General features: G+C 36.4%; 1 protein-coding gene across 7 annotated transcripts in view; it reads right to left on the reverse strand.

The window, feature by feature from the left end:
• The window catches only part of LOC122230304 (multidrug resistance-associated protein 1-like), an 87,839-nt gene extending 61,675 nt beyond the window's left edge, over positions 1-26,164 (reverse strand). For 5 of the 7 annotated variants that reach the window (XM_042956085.1, XM_042956086.1, XM_042956084.1 and 2 more), the window contains exons 1-5: positions 23,781-24,095; positions 20,929-20,990; positions 14,139-14,286; positions 12,789-12,931; positions 6,446-6,623 (exon numbers count right to left, since the gene is read on the reverse strand). In XM_042956085.1, the coding sequence (XP_042812019.1) occupies positions 6,446-6,623; positions 12,789-12,931; positions 14,139-14,286; positions 20,929-20,951 (492 nt within the window). In that variant the 5' untranslated portion in view covers positions 20,952-20,990; positions 23,781-24,095. Of the gene's footprint in view, positions 1-6,445; positions 6,624-12,788; positions 12,932-14,138; positions 14,287-15,040; positions 15,123-20,928; positions 20,991-23,780; positions 24,096-25,952 lie in introns of those variants that run through there. The other 2 variants (XM_042956081.1, XM_042956083.1) reach the window with 2 other exon arrangements.
• Positions 26,165-26,422: the final 258 nt, after the last annotated feature.

Below are 26,422 nucleotides of genomic sequence, written 5' to 3' on the forward strand. Positions count from 1 at the left end.
GTGCTTAAAACAGAGTGCAACATATATGTTTGTATGTGTCTATTATATACATGTGTGTATATTATATATATACATATATATGTGTAGACACATAAATACATAACAATTACTTTACAAGTAAAGAATAAGAAATAATTAAAGATAAAACAGAAGACAATCTCTCTGATCAAAGAAAATATTTCAAACCAAAAGCAATCAGGAAGTACCAGGCAATTTAGTTAGAAAACAGTACCTTCTCTTATCCTGGTAAAATTTGCAAATTCTATGATGTTAAAATTATCCTTAGAAAGATATACTTATGGGGCACCTGGGTGGCTCAGTCGGTTGAGCATCTGACTTCAGCTCAGGTCATGATCTCACAGCTCATGGGTTTGAGCCCCACATTGGGCTCTGTGCTGAGTGCTCAGAGCCTGGAATCTGCTTTGGATTCTATGTCTCTCTAGGCTCTCTGCCCCTCCCCCATGCTCTGTTTCTCCCTGTCTCTCTCAAAAATAAATAAATATATTTTTTTAAATTTTAAAAAAAAGAAATACTTACAAGCACCCAAACACAGTAAAATTGAAATAAAACAGGTTATCTGAAAATGGTGGGGTAAGAGGTGGGGGTTGGCAGCAGCTGTAAAATCTGTAGTCAGAAGACAATACTGCTATGGTTATAAAGAATGTGTGGAGGGGTGCCTGGGTGGCTCAGTCGGTTAAGCGTCTGCCTTCGGCTCAGGTCATGATCTCGCGGTCCGTGAGTTCGAGCCCCGCGTCGGGCTCTGTGCTGACAGCTCAGAGCCTGGAGCCTGTTTCGGATTCTGTGTCTCCCTCTCTCTCTGACCCTCCCCCATTCATGCTCTGTCTCTCTCTGTCTCAAAAATAAATAAACGTTAAAAAATTATTAAAAAAAAAAGAATGTGTGGAAAAAGAACTCCCATATACATTGAGTGAACCATATGTATCATGAGTGAAGATGGTAAACAAGGTGACAAGTAAATCAGGCAAAAAATGACAGTAGTAGTAGGAAAAAGTGTAGTGTATACATATATGAAAGTTTCTACTATGCATTTAAATTGTTTGTGTCATATAACAAAGTATTTTCTCAACATGTTTGGTCATGACCTATTATGAAATAAATAATAGATTATAAAAAAGTATATTACACATATATATGCATGCATGTAAAATAATTAGAGGAAATTACATCAATGATTACCTTTGCAATCTGGAATTATGAATTGCTGTCATTTTGTCTGCCCCATTTTATTCATTACACATTTTCTTCAATATACAAAAGAAAATTATCTTTAAAAATTAACTGCTTTCAAAATATTAAGATTAAAGGGCACTATATAAATGGATGTTGTTCTGCATTGCATTTTTAACATCAGGAGCACTGATTTTTCTTTCAATATTTTTTTCTGCCAACTAAACTTTTACATTTCTGTGAGGGACAAAATTCACAAGGCATGAAGGGGAATTTAGTTACCATTTATTCCTAAATTACACAATCTAAACTGCCTCTGTTATGCGAAACAATTTGGAAGAATACTGCAATATGACACCACAAGTATACTGGATGGTGCAACATATTGAAGAATTATCTGGTAAAAAGTATTTAACCTTATAAAAGAGAGAAAGCAACACTAAGGTAAAAGGGAAAAAATGTAAAATCTAAAACCATATGAAAAGTTGAGAGTTTATAAATACTCTGCAATCAAAATGAAAATTAGCCAATTTTCATTTAACAGTCATATTGTAATCATAATCACACTCACAAAGCTCTGTTATTTTTAAATTCCATCCAAGTCTGAGATTTCTTTTCTAGAATATTGTAGAATATTGTCTTTATCTAGTCTACACACACACAGCACAGGTAGGTGACTCATCACATTGTGAAACGTCATTGATTTCATATATTGAATTATACTCCAACAAGAGCCAGATGAGCCAGGTATGGCCCCAGCCTTTAAAAACATCTTATTGACTGGAGATATCTTGACTATCACTGAACTCAATTCACTAGTATCTCGTTTTATCATCTGATGGTGAAATATGTTTGCCATTTCACATTCTCCCTCTTAATGTATGTTTTCATTTCTAGACTCACTGCCATGGCTCTGGTTCATATCTTTACTTCCAGAACTATTAATATAGTTCTAAAATATTCTTTATTTCCAACCCAACCTATTTTAATTACTTTCTCCTGATTATCCATCTGTCCTATGGCTCAAACGAGTCCTAACTTCCTCTAGAACTAAAGTACATTTTTACAATGTAGTTTTCAAGCTTCTAAAAAAATGAGCTGCAATCCCTTCTTTCTTACCATCCTAACCCTCCCCACCAACCTGCTCATAAAATATTATCTCTAGCTACATTAACCTACTCATCATTTTCTGAGTAAGCCATGTATCCATCTGTGGACTCCCTCCCACTATATATTTCCAACAGTAGAGCCTTTGCCTCATGCAATTCATCCTTCAGACCTATGTCATGCAATATTATGCAATATTAACCATGACATTTTTCCGGACCAACGCTGCTATAAGTCACAGAAATCACATAATTTAGAGCTGGAAGGGCCCTAAAAATTCCTAACCCAGCGATTCTAAACCAAAAGTTACTATACTTCTAATGACATAAGGTGTACCTAAAGGTAGACCCTCGTAACATTTATAAGAACGCATTCTTCTTCAATTCCACTGCATGCAATACAATATGCCAGAATTATCTTTCTGACTCTACGTGCAGGATCTGGATTCTGCTTCTCCTAATCCTGACCACAGTAGAGTGTCTTTATTTTAAAAAAAATATATCTGAGGCGCCTGGGTGGCTCAGTCGGTTACGTGTCCAACTTCAGCTCAAATCATGATCTCACAGTTCATGAGTTCAAGCCCCGTGTCAGGCTCTCTGCTGTCAGCGCAGAGCCTGCTTCAGATCCTCTGTCTCCCTCTCTCTACTCCTCCTCCTCCATGCTCTCTTTCTCTCTCTTTCAAAAATAAATAAACAAAAATTTAATATATATATATTTTATCAATTTTCTTGCATTTTATAATTATCACAATTAAGGTAAGAATAAATCTTTAAAGTACAAATGTAGACAGTCTAGGCACTGTAATACTATCGAATATGGTAGTCATTAGCTATGTGTGGTTATTACATTTAATTAAAATTAAAAATTCATTTCCTTAATCTTACTAGCTACAGTTCAAAGGCTCAATAATCATATGTTCCTAGTGGCTGCCCAACCAGATAGTGCCGATGTAGTACTTTTTTTAGTTAAAAAAATTGTTTTGAAACTTTTATTTTATTTCACTTTATTTTTTTCCAGATATCTCAAATCCTCATATTATTCCTTCAATGGAAAACAAAACTTTGGTCTCTAACTCAAACCTGTTCTCTTTGTCAGCACTCCATGTCCCAAATCTCTCCTGTTTTTCCTTTTCTCCTCCCTCTTTTAAAAATTGAGATATATTGGGGTGCCTGGGTGGCTCAGTTGGTTAAGTGTCCAACTTTGGCTCAGGTCATGATCTCACGGTTCATGAGTTCAAGCCCTGCATTGGACTTTATGCTGACAGCTAGGAGCCTGGAGCCTGCTTTGAATTCTATGTCTCCTTCTCTTTCTGCTCCCCCACCTCTCTCTCTCTCTCTCTCTCAAAAATAAACAAAGGGGTGCCTGGGTGGCTCAGTCCGTTAAGCAACCGACTCTTGATTTTGGCTCAGGTCATGATCTCACGGTTTGTGAGCTCAAGCCCCACACTGCGCTCCATGCGGACAGCATGGAGCCTTCTTGGGATTCTCTCTCTCTCTCTCTCTCTCTCTCTCTCTCTCTCTCTCTCCTCTTCCCCTCCACTGCTTGTGTTCTCTCTCTCTCTCTCTCTCTCTCTCTCAAAATAAATAAACTTAAAAAATAAATAGACAAACATTAAAAACATTTTAATATAAAATTGAGATATATTTAGTTGACATACATTAGCTTCAGGTGTGTAACATAATGCTTCGATATTTGTATACATTGCAAAATGATCATTTAAACATCCATCACTACACATAGTATAAAATTACAAAATTTCTTGTGATGAGAACTTTTAAGAACTACTCTCTTGGCAGCTTTCAAATACAAAATACAGTATTACTAACTATAGTCACCATGCTACACATTATATTCCCATGACATTTATTTGTCAAATAGAAGTTTTATACATTCTGATCATCTTCACCCATTTTTAAAATCACAAAGATTCTACTGGACAGTGTTTGGAAGAGGAATGCTCTCAGACTGCCCACCTTAAACCCAGGATAACTGATGCTGCTTTTGAAGCATATCCCATTTCTTAGACCTCAAGAATTGTCATGGAGCCGTACCTCTGAGCTAAGGTGTAACAAAATCTGAGCTTTGAGACTCATGAACTCCTAAAGTGATCAAGTGGAAGGAGGCCCCTGCTTTTTCCACAAACCTTAAAATTGGTATGCCCTGACCTTTATTCCAAACGAGCAGCATGTGAATGGACAGAGAACGAGAAAGTCCTAACAGCTCCCCTCTTCAACAAGAACAGGATCTGAGATCAGGTTTACCCCACTCTAAAAACAAGTCCTTGATGAACTAGAGCCAATGTCAGATTAATATGGGTATCTGGTGCCACTATGAGAGACATTTTGGACATTGAGTATCTAAGTATGATGAAAATCAGAATTCTACAACCTGTAAAGAGACAAAGAAGAGAAAGAGAAGAGAAACTTAACTACCCTAATTAGTTCCATGGAGAGAGACTCCCTCTAGAAAGCAGGTGTAGGATAGGAGACTCAGAAAAAAGCCACCCTTATAAAATCAGTGGCATGTGCACATGCTACCTCAGTGCATCAATGCAGGTTATAACAACAGGTTGTAATGTCTTCTGCTGCTTGTTTGATGGACTTGGAATTAAATCATAATCCCTATGGCAAGGTCTACTGAGCTGGCTTGATTGATATACTCCTTTGATCCTGAGTGTTCTTTGTTCTTAAACAATCTCTCTAAAGAATCTATGGTTTCCTCCCTGTAGCCAGTGTGACCTTTTACGTTATTATCTCCAAGGTCTCTCTGCCCTTGTAAGAGTCACCCACAATGCTTGATTTTCTTCTTTTTATTTGACAACTTGTTCTAATTTCTACCACATTCCCCTCTTCCATATTTGCAAATCCACCCAAATCCTACACTCAAACTCCAATGCTTTAATCACTGAATGAAATCCTATTCCATATGGACTGTATATCAAAGACAAGTGTTAACATTTAAACTGATTCCTAGATTTGTTGACATCTTTCCTCCCTATTAGGATTTCTCAGAATTTATAGCCTCTAGAATTATGACTGTGGCAGTATGACCCAGCACTTGGGCTAAAACCATTCCATACTCCCATTTTGGCCCAATATGGCCAAATGGCCTGTAATGCTTAATGCCCAGCTCAGTCCAAATTGTAATACTTCCTTCCACTCATACAAATTCTACACCTTTCCCAAAGACCACTTCAAGGCTTCCTTTCTATGTGAAACCTTCCTTAACCGCACACAATCATTGTAGATTTCCTGTTCTTTTGACCTCTTATAAAACCTGCATTTAGTTCCACACATTAATTATATATGCTAATAATTCCCCCTAATTTCTTGAAGGAGTGGCTTGTTTATTTATTTACTCAGACATCCAGCTTTTTATAAAAATGTATAAAAGTCACTCTCCCAGATGATAAAAGTACAACAGGTAAATAGGTTTCTATTCCAAATCTTAAAGAGCCCACAATTTATAAAAGAGTAGTGAGTAAGAATGCAAAATACACTTAACTGAATAATTCAAGTGATAACTACTGGAAGGAAGAAATTCTTTAACAGTTTAATTATGATGTAAATAAAAGGCTCTGGATGGTAACGAGGTCGTATTTAAAACTGTATTTTCAAGAAAGAACAAATTAAACTTCAGGGTTATGACAAGTATAAGTATCAGCCAGGTTTCATTTCTGGGGGTGCGGTGCAGAGGCAAGGCACAGAATGAAAGAGTAGCAGATAATGACCGCATAGAGAAAGATGGCTTTGTTGCATGAGAAAGCAGAGTGAGCACAGGAAGAAGAAAAAAGTAGCATGCGGAATGAAAATGATCATGAAAGGAAGAAATGTTCATACATAAACACAGACAAACATGAAAATACTCAAGGCTATTCACTTTGTGAGGAGGAGTTCAGTGACACAACAGTGGACAGAAACCATCATCTAGTTTCCTGGATTAGGGCTCACTAGAAGTTTCAGGGACTGTAAGGACTATAGAGAACCATATAGAGAAATTAATACAACCAGTATTGATGAGTCAAAGTTTTTTAAAGTAAAATAAATGTATATTCAACGGGCACTCTAAGAATTTTTAATATACTATATGCTATTTCAAAGCATACAATGAAAGAATCCATTTAGAAATTGAGAATTCCTTAACTTTTTACCTTTTTGTAGATGAGTCCAATTACGGCTGTCTTAATTTTTGCTGAAGTGAGCATGTTAAAACGTTGATATTGCTGAAGGATCAAGGTTTGCAAAAAGACTACAACAAAAAGTGCCAAAGCATAACCATAGCCTCTCCATCCAAAATCTTGGCGATTTTCACAGAAAATAATCATTTGCCTGAATGTCATACAAAAATTGAGAAAGGGGAAGAAATGTTAAACATCTAATAGTTAAATGCTAATTAGAGTTAAGTGTTTTCAAACTGTCAAACACACACACACACACACACACACACTCTTATTCTTGTAGAATTTAGTGATTCATTACTTAAATATAACATCCAATGCTCAGCACAACAAGTGCCCCCATTTATTTTTAATTCAAGTATTATATAATAAAATTAATAGAATCAACAGTTACTTTCAAATGCTTTTGAGTGCAAGGTTGTTTTCTAGTTTTCATATGGTAACCTCATCAACTAACTGTTCTGGTCTAACTTCATCATAAAAGTTAAGATACAGACACTTAAAGCTTCTTTTTTATCATAATCATACATTTTGTTAAATATAGGGAAATATGACAGTTAAAATTTAAGTAGTGAATCTCTTAAAATGGCACATAGTTTTTTTTCAAAGGTCTGAATTATATCTCACCTCTTATTATTACGTTTATCCTATCCAATTCCCCTCTATTCTATCTTCCCTTATTTTCTCTTAAGTTTGGTGACAGCAGGGCCATGATATCAGGTCAATGCTGGGGACAATGCTAGACAATGGGGACAGTTCTAATCATAACAATCTTGGTTGCTTATTGTCCTTCAACTATACACTGGTTAAAACTCAGAATGCCTGATGTCATTGTTAATAACACAGTGGTACTCTTAACCTTTTTTCAACTGCCTCTATGTGACTAATAATAATAATTTTAAAAGACTACATATACTCTACATAATGGTGGAAACAACTTGGATATATTCTTTCTGATACTACAGATTAATACGTCATTTATTTTGCAGGCTCAGTTCTTGGTTTATTTAAGTAGTTCCTGTTATTTTATAGGTAAAAAGTATAATATTAGGTGTTTTAGAAATGTACCTTTTTTTACTCTGAGTTCTGGAGATACAGAAATGTGCTTTGTCATTGTGAATAGCCATTTTGAATGTACTTAAGGTTATACTCACAGGAAACCACATGTAATTAGGTAAGACTATACCTAAATTATTTTAAGAACACTGAATTTAAAAATTCATTGTTTAGGGGTGCCTGGGTAACTCAGTCAGTTAAGCGTCTGACTTCAGCTCAGGTCATGATCTCACAGCTCATAGGTTGGAGCCCCATGTCAGGCTCTATGCTGACAGTTCAGAGCCTGGACCCTGCTTCCGATTCTGTGTCTCCCTCCCCCGTGCTTGCTCGCTTTCTCCCTCTCTCTCTCTCTCAAAAATAAACTTAAAAAAATAAAAAATAAAAAATAAAAATTCATTCTTTATGTGAGTTTACATTTTTAAAGTTTACATTTTTAAAAAATAAAAAATTAATGTCTAAGCTTGGATCTATTTTATTCGCACCTTGGACAGCATATGGGTGAAAAATTAAAAGCTATCTGTGTTGCTTTATAAACCAAATTGCTTTATAAACCAAGTACTTCAAAATATTAACTTTATTAAAATTGTACTTTGGAATCAATATATACCAACCAGTGTTTCTAAAATTACTATTAAAACCTCTAGTCATTGAAAATTATTTGGAGCATTGTATATTCTCAATGACACTGTTAAATTATTCCATACCCCACCTAGATAAAATAATAGGAGGTTTGGTACTTATCAGTGGATCTGTATCAGATGCTATCCATTGGGACACCAAATTATTTTTACAAGAGCAACTTACTGAATGTTTTCTTGGTCTGGAAATTAAATTTCTTGAAAGAAGTGCACTATTCTTCTTATTGTGGATGTATCTACCTATCAGACTTTTTCCTTTCTCATAAAATCAAACAACTAAATGACTATAATAAGTATCATAGTGGGTCTACACATATAAATCAGGAAGTACTAAAAATAATCTGTGATCAATACATGGTGAAGACCATAAAACCATATTCATCATATCAGATGTGAATACTCATTTTTTTGTTAGACTAATATCATAATAAAATTCATAGAAAGGGGGAAAATAGTAAGCACAACAATCAGCAAGAAACATGTTTCTTCTAATAGTAAATTAATGAAAGTGTTATTTTTAGATGTTTGATTATTACATATATGAGTCATGATAACAGGACAATATATTTTCATCCTTACAAACAGTCCTGTCTAGTACTTTTCCTTATCAAAAGAAAAAATAGACATCTCAAAATTAGCTAAAAAAAATTAACTCCCCCAGGCTCGGATTATGATCATACAAACTCATAAAATTCTTTCTTTTTTTATGTTTCAACTTTTTATTTACATTCTAGTTAGTTAACATATAGTTAAACTCATAATTTTTTTTCTGATCATTTATTCCTCAATGTGGAAATATTAAGGCTATTCATCTACTTTAGAATGAGAATCTCTTGATTCTCTTGATTCTTGAAAAGTATAACTTTGGATAAGCCCATTTATTTAGTATTCCATTGAGGAAATGTATTTGAGTCCTATGTGCCAGGCTCTGTGCTAGGTGCTAAGGACACAGACATTGAGTAACACATGATCCTTTACCAGGAGGAGCTGGAAGTCTAGGCAGGAAGAAATACACATCAACTCATTTCAGTACAATATTGACACTACTGTTTTGCAGGTATGGTCAAGCTAGAATGTTACAAAAGTATGTCATAAAATTATGGGCACCATTGTGTAACCCTTAGGCAAGGAGTTAGCAATTCTTTAACACCCTATTATAGACTGCAAATATTTGGAGAAGATAGAGACCCTGAATTGCCATCACCTATAGCTATTTTAGAAAACAGTAACCACAGTGAGATTCTAGAATGAGTTTTTGAGCAGTAGTCATTGGAAAATAGGAATCAGAGCATGCCTAAAAATGGCTGGGAATGTCTTACTACACCTTTCACTGAGAAGTTAAACCTAAGTATTCTAATTCTCCTCCCCTTGGCTCTGGGCTAATTTAGGGGCTTGTGTGACCAAACTAATGTGACAGAAGTGACACTCTGGCTCTTCTAAGCCTAAGTCATAACAAGACTTGTCTGAGCCTCTTGGCATGTTCACTCTGAAAAAATCCAGCTGCCATGTGAGAAGTTCAACTTACCAGAGACTCCTGTGTTCAACCTAACCATTTGGAGAGGCAATGGAGAGATAGAGACAGACAGACAGACAGACAAAGATTGATATCAGGCCATTTCCACCCATCGTAGCTCAGGCATCAGTATGTAAGTTAAGAAGCCATCCTGGACATTCCAGCACTAGTACACATAAAAAAGAACCAAAGTAACCCAGCTAACAGCCAGAGCCAAGGCCCCCAAAATTTGTCTCTACTTGAGCTTCTACAGGTCTCTCCAGCCATTCAAGCTACTCAGCTAAAGCCACCATCATGGTGGATCAAAGAAAATCCATCCCTCTCTGAATACACAAGATCATGCCTTGTTTCTAATACACAAGATTATGCCTTGTTTCTGTAGCGCAGTGATTATTGTGTTTGCCTCACAGATATTTGTGAACATAATCATCATTGTTTTATGCCAATAAATTTTGACATGCTTAATGCTATGGCAATAGATCACCAGAACAGGGCAGGAGAGGAAGATGCTGTTTAATATACATTTCTGATAGATTTCTGGCCAAAGATGAGATAATTCTATGGCAACTCCTTAAAATAGCCAGGATATATAAGGGTGAGCAGCAGAGGTAGGGGGAAGGAAAGGTATGTTACCTTGTCTGAGGGGGATTTTAATCCAGCAGACATTTGGATTATATTTCCATAGGCAAGGGAACCAGACTTTGGGGTGAAAAATGACAGGACCAGTTTTCTGATGGCAAAGAGATATCTTCTTGCCCTAGATTCCCCAACACCATTCTCTCTGGGTTCTCCTCTCTTTGCACTATGCACTCCTTCTCACTGTCCTTTTGTGGATTTCCCTATCTTCATTAATTCCACACACTGGAATAGCTGATTATCTACAGAGATGTTTACTTCTCCTTATCCATGGTAAGGTGGTCTCATCCAGAAAAATGATTTGACATACCCAATCTAATTTGTTGGAACAGTTCCCAATTTTATTATCTCAGCTAATATCTTTCTTGACTCCAGACTTAAGCTTACTCAATCTTTTTGGATTGGCTAGATGGCTGTCAGGGATCCCCAACACCACTCCCTAGTTAAATGATCCATTAGAAGGACATAGCAGTCAGCATCTAGTTATACTAATGACTATGATTTATTATGGTGAAAGTATACACAAAAAATCAGCAAAGAGAAAAGGTACATGTAGTAAAGTCCAGGAGAAAACTGATATAAGCTTCCAAAAGTTTTCTCTCAGTAGGGTCACAAAAAACACACTTAATCATCCTGGCAACTAGTTGTGGCCGCATACGTAAAATGTTGTCTACCAGATAAGCTCATTAGAGATTCAGTATCCAGGGCACCCTTTTCCTAACATATGCCAAAATTCCAAACTCCCAGAAGGAAAGCAGGTATTCAGCATGAATCGTATTGATTGTTAAGCAGTTTGGACGTATTGAGCCACTGTTAACAGTTACGGTAGCAGGGACCCTCCTGAAATGCAAGTTCCAGTTGCCTACCAAAAGTCACCCCTCTAAACAGACCTTCCAAAGAATAGCAGTCAGGCTTTCCAAAGGACAGCAGTCAGTCAGTTCATTCTTTCCTGCAAAATGGCTAATATGTATTTCAAATTGAGCAAGTCCAAAAGGAAACCCCACACCCTACTCTACTCTTTCCTGAGCCTTCTATATCTCAGTAAATAGTGTCTCATTTACCTTGTGACTTCAACCAAAAACTCTGAAGGCATCCTTGATTCCTCCCCTCTCTCAACTTACATTCAAGCCATCAGTATATGATGTTGACTCTACCTTTAAAATAGAGCCAGAATCTAACTACTTCTTATCATCTTCGTTGCTACAACCTAGCTGAAGCCACCACTGACTTTTGCCTGGATTATCTCAGTATTTCAACTGGTGATACTTTTACTTTTCCTCCTTTTTATATTATTTTCTGCATAGCAGCAGAATGATCCCTATAAAACTTATGTCTAATCATATCAATTCCTGCTCAAAATTTCCAACGTTTTCCCTCTTAACACAGAATAAAAGCCTATTTCCCCCATCATATTCCATAAGTTCCTTTAAAATCTTTTTCATTCCCAGACCTTTCTTACCTCTGATTTCTTCTCCAATTCTTTGTTCTAGCTTCACTTATCTCCCATGCGTCCTCAAAGACACCAAGCATGCACCTGCCTCAAGGCTCTTGCCCTTCTTGTTCTTCCTATTTGCAATAGATATGGTTTTGGCTTCCTCTCTAACTTCCTTCAGGACTTTTTTCAAATGTCGCCTTATCACTAGTATCTTCCCTAACTTCCTTAAATTAACATAGCACTTCGATCTCCCTAGAGAGGTATTTCCTACCTCTCCTTGTTGAATACTTTGTCCTTAACACTGATTATTTCTTAATATCATTTATATTTATTCATTTGTTTACTATTTGTCTCACCCCTCTGAGTGTCATCAGAGCAGGGACTTTTTGACTTTTGTCTACCCCTAGGGTCAATCAGGAACAGTAGCGTGTAGTAAGTACTCAATAAATACCGGACAAAATTCAAGCCTGGACATTATCTAAGAGTCAAGTAACTAAAGATTAATTCTGTTTTCATGAATTGAATAGTTCTTAAAAACTCCAACAACCTGGAAATGTATTCAATAAAAAAATATTATTATAGGTCAATAAAAAAATTTGTTTTTCCTTCATATATATCATTTCATTTTCTGAATATACATCTAAAACAGAGTTCCTAGATTTTAGTCATAACTCTGGCATTTTCTAGCTCTGTGAAGTTAGGCAAATTACTTAAACCTCTCTGTTTCTGCATCATGATGATTGTAATAATACTTCCTATCTCATAGGATGGTTGTAAAGATTGAATAAGATAATTAATATAAAGAATTTAGAACAGTGTGTAGTACACAGTTGGCTTCAGTAAATATTGACTATATTATCATCATTCACATTCGTGTGAATGGCAAAGTTAACAGAATGTCCATATCCTAAGTAAAATTTGCAATAAGGTCTTTTCCTACTCTTTTTTTAGTACAACTTTTAGAGTGAAACACTTGCTTATCATTTGCTTATCATTTAACTGTGGAGAGTAAAAAAAAAAGACAAGACTACAACTTACTTCATTATGAGTGGGCTAGTGAAGGACAAAATATCAGCAAACACTTTGAATAAAGCAACTTGAATCAGGACAAACTTAAAGGTGTTCCACAATGCATAGAGCAGAGATGGTTTCCTGGCACGTGCCTCTTTATGAAAGGATGCCTACATAATGAAAGAAAATAAGAAACCATGAGAAAATTGGACAGAGCAAATACAAGTAAAAATGAAATATATATATAAACCAACCATAATATTAGTAATGTAACCCAAAGATAATAAAATAGGGGCACCTGGGTGGCTCAGTCACCCAGGTAAGTGTTCGACTACTGATTTCAACTCAAGTCGTGGTTTCACAGTCATGAGATTAAACCCTGCATGGGGCTCCACATGGATCCTGCTTAAGATTCTTTCTTTCCCTCTCCTTCTGCCCCTGCACCCCCACTCATGCTCTCTCTCTTTCTCTCCCTCTCAAAAAATATAAATAAATAAATAAATAAATAAATAAATAAATAAAACAAAAATAATAAAGTAATAAGAAAGGGATAAATTCAGTTAAACTTGAAAATATGACCTATATCATTGGTAAAGTATGTCTCCAGAATGCCTGATATTATTTATATCATGGGGTATAAATGCACAAGAGAAATAGTTGTATTTTATTACTTTTGTGAATGTTGAAACTTTCATTAAAATAATTAATATAAATACAGTTTTATCTTCAAATTATATTTTCTTTTTTGGAATTCTAAAGAGGAGATATGTGTGCATATGTGATACAAGATATGGAGTACCTGCCCTTGCACCATAAACTTTGGCCATGGTCGCCATATTACTTACTTGGACCAATAGATATGAGGCCATGAGATATAGAAACCATCTTTGCCATGATAGTTGAGCAAAAGATACTGGTGAAAAGCCAAAGATAACATATCAACACATTGTTCTTGATATTAAAGGGAGGAGATGCTAAATAATTTTATGACATAAATTAGTTGCAATAAAAATCAATTGTACTTATGAAAATGGCTTGCATTTCACATATTTTAGGAACTTTCTAAATTAATAATAATATCTCACATTTGGAAGAAGCTTTTTCTAGTTTTAGGTAGTAATTAGGTACTTAAGATTTAAGAATTAATTACCTTGGGGCGCCTGGGTGGCTCAGTCGGTTGAGCGTCCAACTTCAGCTCAGGTCATGATCTCACAGTCCATGAGTTCAAGCCCCACGTCAGGCTCTGTGCTGACAGCTCAGAGCCTGGAGCCTGCTTCCAATTCTGTGTCTCCCTCTCTCTGTCTCTAACCCACTCATGCTCTGTCTCTCTCTGTCTCAAAAATAAATAAAAACATTAAAAGAAAAAGAATTAATTACCTTTATTTCTTGCCTCTCTTGATTCCTTAAAACTTCCTTCCTCCATTGTTTTTCAAAGATGGGACACACAATATACGAAGAATCACTTTCATTTAGTTCAAAAAGATCTTCTCTTTCCAAAGGTTTCTTATATCCTAAAAGAATTATTCTAAAAATGAAAGAGTAAGGTAAACAATTCAGCAAAACTAATAATCAACTTAAAAATAATTTTTCATGCATTTATTTTATTCTTTGATTTATAAATTATTTTTTTAATCAGGATGGAATGATTAGACTGTATTTTGGAAAGTCATACAACTTATCCTGCAGTTGAATAATGTGTAATAATCATTTGTAGCTTTTAGAATTATTGGGACATCCATTTATTCAGTGAAACACTAAATTTACTCATGTCATATTGGAGTCACCTACTACTTACCTACCTTACTGAAATTTAAATAGTTAACATTCACAGTAAGGTATATTCACTCCAAAACCCCAAACTAGCTGCTTTTTAGTCTTGAATAAGAGGAGAAATGGATCCAACCTCTGCATCTGCAACTTCTCCTATTCCACCGGGACATTATATACCCTTTGCCACTTGACTTTACAAATTGTTCAACTAGATGTGGAGTACCTGTTTGTGCCCCATAAACATCAGCCTTGGCCATATGACCTATTTTGACCAATAAACTATGAGCCAAAGTGACAGTGCCATTTCTGAGCCCATGCCTTAAGAAGTGTGACAAATTACTGCTAGTCTCAGCACTTCCACTCTCCCCCATTCAATGAACTTGCCCCAAGGGAGACTGTGAATAAATTATGCAAGAACAACAGGTCTAAATTAGAACTGTCCCAGGCAAACTAGGATGCATGATCTAGTTACACCACAGATGTTGTGGCAGACAATAAATTATACTTACCTCACAGCCATCCTTCTGCCCCATCATTTTCCTACTACCAGGAATCTTGATACTTATTCAGGTGAAAATGTCTTGAACTCAGGATAAGTCCTTATCTCAGCCAGAGTCATAATTATGATCAGTCTAAAGCAGTCCTGGTAATCTGACAACATTTTGCTTGGCATTAACAATATAACTCAGTCTGCTGAGGAGAACTTTCTTTTCCAAAAGAAGGCTCAAACTTCGAGAGGAGAAAATGTCTTGCCTCCTTTTTCCTTCCCCTTCCTCCTTCCTGCCTGCACTGAAGGCATAATGCTCTGATATAAAGAAGCCATCTTCTTCACCATGGGTGAAAAGCCAAATAATAAGAATGGGAAGTAGAAAGAAAAACTCTGGGCCCTTTGTAACATTTCTGAGGTAGTTCATCAGCTTATTCCCAGCGTTCTTCTCAGTAACATAAAAAAATAAATACCTATTTGTTTAAGCTATAATTATCTGGCTATTGTGTTGCTTGAGGCAAAACATGTTCCTAAGTTCAGATATACTCAGTTTATGAGCTTGGTGACATGACTCGTTCAGTAAGAAATTAAACCCACATTTAAACTCAGGCCTTCTGACTCAATAGTTTCTGTTCTTTCCATTATAAAGTACCTTATTAGTCCAAGAAACCATAACATGGTGTTACACTATCCCAAATTGGGACTGCTTCATTGTCATTATTACTGAACAATCTCTATTATTGATTGACCCTGAGATGGATTTAAACTCTGTGGTAACCAGAGTCTCCACAGGATTCATTTTTACTTTTATTACACTATATAATATCATATTACAGTTCATATTTAACAAAAAGGTTTAAATGTAATAAGAAAGGACCTTCTGTAATCACGTTTCTGTTGGCTCAAATATGCTGGACATTTTCCTGCACTGCAGTTTCAAAACCATATTAAGCAATAAACTACTTTTAAGTCATATTAAGCCTTTCTCTTCCATTCCACAAAATAAATATTCATTTTCAAAATAAGATTGCATTGATTTTCACAAAAGCATTTTAATAACATTTACTGCCTCAGCATTTTGAGTTAGAACCATGCAAAACTCAGCGGTTTTGGTGCACAGGGATAAGTGACCCCTGGCTTTCATGCTGAGTCTCCAAATAATGCAGCATCTAAAAGTGACACTTCCACTGAATTGATTGTGATGCACATGGCTCAGTTGTTTAACCACCGTGACTTCCCTTTTCCCAGGTGTGTGCTTCTTCCTTCTCTTTTGCTCTCTTCTGTACATTTAAATATGCTCATCACCCTGGCTCATCTTTCTACCACACATAAGCATCCAGGAAAAGAGGAAGCAGTGCTTCTTTAAATCCAATGACGAGGCAGCTCTTAGGGAGGCAACAAGGACCAACAGCTGACCCTCCCGATAGTGGAATGTGGCCTGGACTGGGTCCCATAAACTTAAGGACTTGATTCCTAAGTGGTAATAAGGTTCCTGCATGCATCTTGTATGTTTTACACTGATAGTGCTTTTCAAAGGTCATTCAGTTCAATGAATTTGATGCTCGCAACTCTCTGAAGCAGGCAGAGCAGTATTAATTTCCCGTGTTTACAGGCGGTTAAACACCAGGAACTCCAGAGCCTGGTCAGAGTTTTTTAAATGTGACATAAACCGGTGCTAACGTGACCAAAGGCAGACAATGCCGTTAAGTGTAATATTTCCACTCTGTTTTCAATATTGTTATCTTAGAATTCTGAGTATATTTGACATTAACAAGTGTGAGTACACATCTCATCCAACTGATGTTAAGAGCAGCAAACCAGTAGCAGTAGGCCAGGAAGATGAGATGAAAGGTAAATTTTGTAGATGTGTAATACTAGAAAGCGTGGAAAGTATAGATATACAATCGAATTATCAAGTTCACTACTGTTAATCACCTTTTTAAATATTTCTGGAAAGCGGTGATTGTGTCACAGGAGAAGGCAAAAAGTCAGTCTGTCCAACAGTTGTAGGATAGGACAAAGTCAGGCAGTGTACAAGTTTTATTAATATGTGAGGAAAAGGTAGGGCAGACTGAATAGTGTATCCCTGGTTAAAATAGTGATTCAATTGTGACCGGTAAAAACTTTAGAGTTTTCCGTGTATGTCAAGGGGATTATTCTATGACAATGATTATTATACACTGATGACAGATTATATTTGCTAATAAAGGCTTCATAATTATTTGATCATCAAAACCACTCTACAAATTCTGCCTTAGGAATTAAGGCTCATAAGCATATAATTCCCTAATTATTTGTATCATCTGAGCACATTTTAATTGAATTATTCATATAATTATGGGAGCTTGAATTTGGCCTAGGAAATAATTTCTGATTTTATTCTGTAACTCAAAGAACAGATCTGAGAACACAATTAGCCACTGTCTTCAAAAAGGCATTCTCTTAAACAATAGCTATGTTTCAGCTGCTGCTGTTTAATTACCAGATAAGAAATCAAATTAGATTCATGCCAATGACAGTTCCAGATAGGAGCATGCTATAAAAATATTTCCTATCTAGGTCTAAGATGTTAAATTTGAACAGAAAATAAATGTTATATTCAACAATTATATCTTATTGGTTTGATTGATCTGAGATAGTGACAGATATTGAGGTGCCATATTTTAAAGTTTGTTGTGCCTTATCCTGCATATTAAGTTTAATTTCAGCTTCATATTTTAGGCTTCATAAAATGGTATTCATAATATTTAAAACAAATACATATAGTTTTTATAGTTTGATAATTAAGTTTTAAAAGTACAGTTACTTAAAATTAATTTTATTTGCATTATTTAAATTCTGTCATATTTTCTGTGACTTAAAACTGACAGTCTGAAACTTTTAAAGCCAGAATAGACCTCACTCTTTCTCTCAAGACATGAATGAAATATAACTCAGGTTTGGAAAATAAACATGAACAAAAAATCATTAAGTATAAATAGCCCACATTTACATAATTCTTATTTAACCTTTCTTTTTTTATAGTATATATATATATATATATATATATATATATATATATATATATAATTTAACGTAGTATGTTGGTGTAAAATTTTTGCCATCCTCCTTAAGTGATTCATAGATTTGTGTTAACTTGGAATTCTTATAACCCAACCCAATTATATGCTTCTGCTCAATTATTTGCTCACCAAGTATATCGGTTCTCTACTTACACTGCTTTCATAAAAATCACCAATGAACTTTACAATGATAAATTCAATAAAGAATACTCAATTCTTTTTTTTTTTTTAATTTACCCCTCTTCAGCATTAGGCACTACTGACCACCTTATTGTCTTCCTTTTTTGACAGTTTCCTTAGCTTTCAAACACACTCTTTCTTTTGTTTGTCTCTTATACTCTGAATGTCTTTCCTTAGCTTTCTTGTTAGATTACCACTCCTTTTACCATTTAAATACTGAGGAATCTCAATGTTCCATTTGTTCATCCCGTTCAATAAGCTCTCTTTCTGGATGATCTTATTCATGCTCATGGCTTCCACTACTGACATATAGTCAATGACTCCCAAATCCGTATTCATAGATCAAAAGCCTATATATCCAAACACCTATTTAATACTTTTTATGGGAATGAGTTAGACATCTTAAATTGACGCTTCTCTAAACTGAACATAAAGTTTTTTGTCACACCTGAATCTGACAGTTAACTGAGCCAAAAAATGATTAACATTCTTCCCAGTTCTTCAATTTCCTTATCTAATCAACGTTATTAATTAGCTTTTGAATCTGTTCCTTCCTCTTCATCCTCCTTATCATTACGATAGTTCAAACTTTAGCCATAAATCTACCAGGATAATTGAAGAACCTTCTAATCATTCCCTCTATCTCCATTTTCATCTGGTACATACCATATCCACACAACTGCAAAGGTGATTTTCTGAAGCGCAAACACGAATACATTACTCTCTATTTAAAATTCTTCAGTGGCTTCTCATTATCTTTGGAGTGACCTAGAAAACTCTTTATGATCTGTTCTTTCAGTTTGATCTCTTGCCACATCAACTGGCTGCAATGGGGGAGGGGTCAGTTCACTCTCGCCTCTGGTTTGCATACAGTATTTGCTCAATTTGGAATGCCACTTGGCTTCATCTTACACATTGTCAAATGTTGAGTTAAAAACATGAATTACTTGCAAAACATTCCCTAACTATGCAAATGCGCTTACATGGCGCTCCTGAAATTTGTTTCTTTATAATGCTTATATTGCCTTTTGCCTTTTGGGTAATTGAAAGAGCACCTTTTAATCTTTCTAAATCTACTACAAATTCCTAAATGATAGGAACTAGGTCACTTTTCTCTGCATTTTTAAAGGTTAGCATAATGCAGGGTATCTGGCACACAATCAACCTTTTCTGTTTCTTTAAGGATTCATCTATGAGAATCATGAGAGCATATTTGTACATCAAATTGGGAAATGTTGTTTCTATTAACTATAGAACAAGGGGCATAAAGTTAAGATAATAAATTTAGTTTCCTATGATCATGAATTTTCTGTTATGGGGGAAAAATACATTTCTAAAGAAACTTCTGAATTTATAAAATTAGAAAAAGTCAGCTCTGCTCTTGTTTGAATTCTAGATGAATTACTCTGTGAGATAAATCACATTATATGTCTTATAAAAATGACTGTGTATGTGTTTTAGTAATTAGTAATAGTAATTAAGTAATTAGTAATATATATAATAGTTATATATAACTATATAATAGTTATATATAACTATATAATAGTTATATTTTATAATATATAATGTATATATGTCTATAATATACAATATATATAATATTTTATGATATATATAATATATATACATATATAAAAGCTCAAATTGAGCTTGTGATACAGATAGATAGACCTCAAATATTTGTGGGAGTATTCCTAGTAAAGAGTAGAATAACAAAATGAAAAAAAAAAAAAGCATGAAACATGGACTCAAAGAATCTGACTTCTAACACCAAATTGGTGTGCTTCTTCCTGGGTATCAATGGACAAGTTACTTCCCCTCTTTAAGTTTCAATTTTCAATTTTCTCATCTGTAAATGCCTATCTCATAAGACTTGGGGGGAGAATTAAGTGAAATTATATACACATATATACTGGATAATAAAAAAAAATCCAAATTTCTGCCCCTCCATAGTGCTAATATGATACAAATCCTATAAAGGGACAGCCATATTGCAGGACTATTAGCAATCTTATCTGTGAACCACTTTCTATGTTACTATCTGTGGTTTCTCTATAATAAATTTTTTTCTTTTTTTTTTTTTAATTTTTTTAACGTTTATTTATTTTTGAGACAGAGAGAGACAGAGCATGAACAGGGGAGGGGCAGAGAGAGAGGGAGACACAGAATAGGAAGCAGGCTCCAGGCTCTGAGCTGTCAGGACAGAGCCCAACGCGGGGTTCAAACTCACAAACTGCGAGATACTGACCTGAGCCCAAGTCAGACGCTCAACCGACTGAGCCACCCAGGCGCCCCTATAATAAAATTTTTTCTATGAGAAAAAATCTTCACAAAGTCATTCTATAAAAATATTCATGCTGGAACATCTAGGTGGCTCAATTAGTTGAGGGTCCGACTTCAGCTCAGGTCATGATCTTGCGGTTTTTGAGTTCGAGCCCCGCGTCGGGCTCTGTGCTGACAGCTCAGAGCCTGGAGCCTGCTTCAGATTCTGTTCTCCCTCTTTCTCTGCTCCTCCCCTGCTCTCTCTCTCTCTCTCTCTCTCTCAGAAATAAATAAACATTAAAAAATATATATTCATGCTTAGATTAGAGGAATAACATTTAGGTGTCGTTTCCCTTGGAATCTTCCTTGGGGTAGTATGTTACATACAAATTAGTAAAATTCCTACCTGCTAAACCAGGAATATGTCATCCTACTGAAGAATGAAGCACTTTTCTCTGGATTGCATTTCTAGAAAGAAAAATACAACAAGTAGTCTGTGAAGAATATGCCTTTATATTTGAAATATCTTTGTCAGCAGGTGGAAAAGTACACATGAAATAATTTCATTTACTAACAGTCGCAGCTATGTTCATATCGTAATCCTTAAGGAATAAAATTAAGATATTAGAATGGTGGATAGACTACAAGCATTTTAAGATTTCTCCCAAAATTATCATTATGACTCGTTTTCACAGCAAAAAACCACGTAGGAAAGGAAATCATTTCTGATATTTCTACTTCTCATTCTCTCTCTGTGTGTGTATATATATACCCTCAAATTTCTATGACTGTGTATATATGTGAAGATATATATATATAAGCTAAATTTAAAATATTTTATTCACTAAATTAAAGATAGCTTTGTCTTTTTCTGGAAAATAGAAAAATAAGAGACTAATAGTCATTTGGTTTACTTCTGTGTGTTTAATTACATATTTTTGTATAAATGTATAAATACATAAACAATTATCTATTTATCACCATTACATATTATTTTGGGAAGTTATAACATTTCCATAAATTCCTTCCTGTTGATCTGGTGAGTTCAACCAAAAGGAAGTTTTAACAAAGAAGGCCTCAAAAGTAATCATTTTACATTTTTAGAGTTAGCATCAATGTCTATATTTTAAAAAGTAAAACTGATCACCACAGTCAAGCTCATTATTAGAAACTGTCCCATATTTAACAATTTTATCATACATCCTCTCTAATCCGGTTCTGATTTCATACATAAAGTGTTTACCATGTTTTTAAAAAATTCTTATCCTAGAAGGAGTGAGTGCCAAAATTCTATCCTGTACAGCAAAATGTCCTCAGTATAGAGGTGAGAACATTATTTATTCCAAATCTGCTCTCTGAGTTGTAGCAAATGACATACTATAAATCACTGAAGATATATATAATTTACTCAATTGCTATCTACCTTGATATTACTGTTGCAAAAGTAAATGCAATGACAAACGTAAAACAGTCATCATCACACTGTGGCCCAAAACAACCACTCACTCCTGTGACCTATGATATCATCATCACTACTATTACCAAACATATCATTTGGAAAATAAGTGCACATATTATTGTGGAAAACGTTCCGAAAATTCTTCAATTAACCTGGAAGTCACATTTTCTTTCACAGGGAGTTGCCAATTTGATCATTTACCACCAATGAAAAGATTTTATTCACATCCAAGACACATGTATGTCTGTGGCAGATTGAAAATGGCTACAAATTCTTAGCAGCTTTTCCCATCAAGAGGTAGACTCCATTTTCCACCCCTTGAATCTGAGCTGGCGTTGCTTCTTATTTTGATCAGGAGTGACACAAAGAGAGCTCCAATTCTAAGCCCCAAGAGGCTTCATGTGCTCAGAACCCTGAGTGCACCACGTGTCTGATCCTAAGCTGGCCTGCTAATGGATGAGAGACCCCAGAGAAGAGAGCTGAGGTGCTCATCTGTCTGTCATCCTGGCTTGGAAACTGCCAGACATATGAGTAGACTACCCAGTCACCATTCAACCCTCCAGCTGGCAGTAGTGCTTAAAACAGTTCAGCAGAGATCAGTCAAGCTGACCCAAACTAGGTCATGATCCAACTGATCAGAGAATCATGAGCTAATTAAAAAAAAAAAAAAAAGTGGTTGGTTTCAGCACCCATGTCTTACAAAGCTTCTAGAGAGGGTTATTTTAGCAGACCAAGAACTCAGTATTTGATTTAACTTTCTGTCTAGGCCCACTGTCCATGGGAAAGCATCTCCTATGAGGTCCTTTGAGTCCTCTGTTAAACAGACTCCTTAGATGTGGGCCAGGCATCTTACACTGAACTTGTCACAGTGAATTCCAAGCATATTTACCTCCCAGAAAATAAACAGTAAACAGGTAAAATATCTGGTGAAGGTAATAAGCCTTACCAAGCACCAAGAATGTATGAATGACTTTTTAATAAATACTTACTGAATTCATAGCACGGGTCTCACTGAGTTCATTATTGATATATTGCCACAAAGCAACATCTATATAGAAAACTAAGAACAATTCTAAAAGTATCTTTCAGTGTTCTGATTTCCTCCTATCCTCTCCTAAGCATTTCTCAGTCCTTCTAACTCACTTCCCCTCACTCTGACAGTATTTTTGGTCTGCAGATCTATTTACCCCAAATCTTTCCCATTTTCCTCATCTACCCAAGCCTAGTACAGGCCTTTGTTTTCTAAGCCATTTTCTTATCTACTGTACTTATCTACCATTGGGCATATAGCAGGAATTCCATAAACATACCTTAACATTTCTGACTTAAGGGCAATTTTCAACTAAATAGAGGGCCTGTTATTTCTGGATTATGATGGAAGAACAGGAAGTATTCAGACCATGAGACCACAGCATAGTCAGGGTCCAGGATTAATGCAGCGTGTTGCTTTCAATCTCCTTGGGTTCAATCTTCAGATGTGGCCTATGAGGATATGGTTTGTGTGACTGCTACATTTAACGATATCTCATAACCCCTAGCTTCAGGAGCTCTCTTTTAGATACTGGAGGAGAGTTCTGGAATTGGTGGAGGAAATTAAGCGGAGGTGGAAGTACAGCTTCGTGGAGAAGGGAAAACATCCAGAAATCAAAAAGAATTGGTTTCTTAATCAATTATTATGTGCCAGATTCTGTACAAAGTATATTATCTCATTAACTATAACATGTCTTTGTGGTGAAACCATTTCTGTCATCCCCATTTTACTGAAGACAAAACGAAGACCTAGAGTTTAAGAAACTTACCTGAAGATCCTCCAACTAAGAAGTTTAAGCAATTGAATCTAATCTACTTAGTTCACTCTATCTCCCAGCCATAATTCCACACTCTCAACTCAACCTGTTACAGGCTTTTGCTGATGCTTAGAGATACCCTTCCTCCTGCCCACATCCTTCTACTTCACTTCTGGCTAATTCTCACTTGTACTTCAATCCTATTTAAGATTTATTGCCTTCGGAAAAAAAGAAAGAAAGAAAGAAAGAAAGAAAGAAAGAAAGAAAGAAAGAAAGAAAGAAAGAAAAAAGATTTACTTTGATAATTACTTTCCTCCCATCCCAGCCTTCAAGGCTTATATTGTTGTTCTGGGTTACCATAGCAATCTCAACATATTCTTCACGAAGGATTTAAAGGGCTTCAGTCTTCACTGAATTTACCCTCACTGTTTCCTGACTAATCATTTGCTCACAGTTTCTTCTCTCCTGCTAGACTTAATTGCTCTGAAAGAAGAAAACCATATTTGATTTATCTTTATATTTTCAGTTTCAGCCCAACGACTACCTCATAACAAACATGTTTTGGAGGAATGAATGAATGGCCACTAATCACTGCAAGAAAAATATTTAGAAGCATTTTATTCGTAGGTCACCATGCCAACCGTAGACTCTATCAGGTAGTCATATTCTTGGGGTGCCTGCGTGGCTCAGTCAATTAAGCATCCAACTGTTGATTTTTGGCTCAGGTCATGATTTCACTGTTCACTGGCACTGTCAGCAGGGACCCTGCTTGGGATTCTCCCTCTCCTCTCCTCTCTCTCTCTCTCTCTCAAAATAAATACATAAATATTAAAACAAAGCCATGTTCTTAGTTTATAAGTAGGTAGTATTCTTATCTGAGATCTATTATGTCAAAAATATCAAGTCGTTTTAATGGAATGTAATTAATCATAAAAGGTTTTCACTATGCTTTGAAACCTTTAACTTTTTTTTTTTTTCAATTTGACATCACAGAAATAACAAAAAGAAAATGCAATTAAAACTAGTATTTTCAATCTTACCTAAATGGATTCCTGGTCCACAAAGCTATCCAGATTGAATAATAGTCAAAGATATAAACACTGATGGAATCCTATGGGAAGAACTGACTGGAATTTGGGGTAAGAGAATTATTTGTTTTATAAATTCCCTCCCTACAAGTGTGTAATTTACTGCCACCTCTGTAGTTGTATTAGTGATGTTAAACCTGTTTCCCACTTTAAGCCTAACAAATAAAAAAGGTGTATTGTCCTGGTGGAGCTCTTTCATATTTTTAAGCGATTTATTCAACATTTATGTTTTATAAACTTTTAAAAGAATACTTTCCATATAATTTGTTTTACCTTTAAAGAAGTTTATAGTTTCATTTCATATGTAATCAGAACAGTATCGTCATATGTATTTGACACTTGGAGTCACTAACAAAAACCAGGAGTAGAACAAGATCACCTGGATCTGAAATCTTCCTCCTCCTCCTCCTCCTCCTCCTCCTCCTCCTCCTCCTCCTCCTCCTCCTCTTTAGAATTACAGAACTACTTAACGTTAGGGGCTATTTCTAAGACTTGTCTCCTATAGTGGTGAAAAGTAAAACAAGTGGAATTTTTTGTTAAGGAAATTCCTCCTAACACACAAGTGCGGGGTCCATTTCCCTGTACTTCTGCCCTAGCACGTGACTCCTATTGTGGAAGAAGCACGTGTTATCATGGGGGCAGAGTAAGGCACAGTTCAGTGTCCGCAGTTTCTGGGTTGCTCCAACCTCAGTCTCCCAAAACTGTCGGTTAACACAGCATTATTTATTCCGAGTCTCTCCTGGGGTCGGCCACCGCTTGCAGAATTCTAATTCCAACCTCTACTCCTTCAGCGATGCCAGGTCCACTCGTTCTTTTCTCAAATGCTTGTTTCTGTTTACTACGGGGGAGTTATTCATCCCTTCAAACAAAGATGCCTCTTTCTCTCCTCCAGCAGCCTCCTCGACTGCCGTTCTCAAGACTGCCCTCGCGTGTGTGTGTGTGTGTCTCGTGTGTGATTACGGCTAAAACAAGGCTCTAAACCATCACTTCGCGTTTCAGCGTCTTAACAGGAGGCTCCCCCCTCCCCAACTCCCTTTCCCCATCGAGAGTGGCCGGGAGACCGCCCGCCTCTCCCTGCAGGACCAATAAGCATTACCTGCGCCTCAGGCCCCTCGGGGACCCGCTCGTAGTCGCCGCCGGCGCCCCACCTCCGCGGGCCGGAGAACATGGTCCCCGGGCGCCTGGCGACGACGGGAGGCGGAGAGAGGCACCGAGGCTGTCACCTCTCTCCGCTGGGGTCGGTCAGTCCGGCGCCTACAAGGTGGAAGGACGCGCGCACTCAGCCCAGACCTAGTTGGCAGTCGCCGTGCCCGGACCCGACCCTTCCCGAGAGCGCGCCCCGGGCGACCGGCAGGGGGCGGGAGGCGGGCGCGGGGTGGAGCAGGCAGGGGGGTCGGAGTGGGAGGTAGGGGCGGAAGGAGAGGCGGGACCTTCTGTAGGGTACTAAGATCTGCCTCCGGGGGAGTTTGCACTTTGTAGGTCTCCACTCTCGAAGCTGCAGGATTGCTCTGTTAGAAAATCAGTGTTTCTTCATGATAAAGCACAAAGCTCATTTCTCCCTGGGAT

The sequence above is a fragment of the Panthera leo genome, chromosome C2, assembly GCF_018350215.1.
Source record: "Panthera leo isolate Ple1 chromosome C2, P.leo_Ple1_pat1.1, whole genome shotgun sequence".
NCBI classification, from domain to species: Eukaryota; Metazoa; Chordata; class Mammalia; order Carnivora; family Felidae; genus Panthera; species Panthera leo.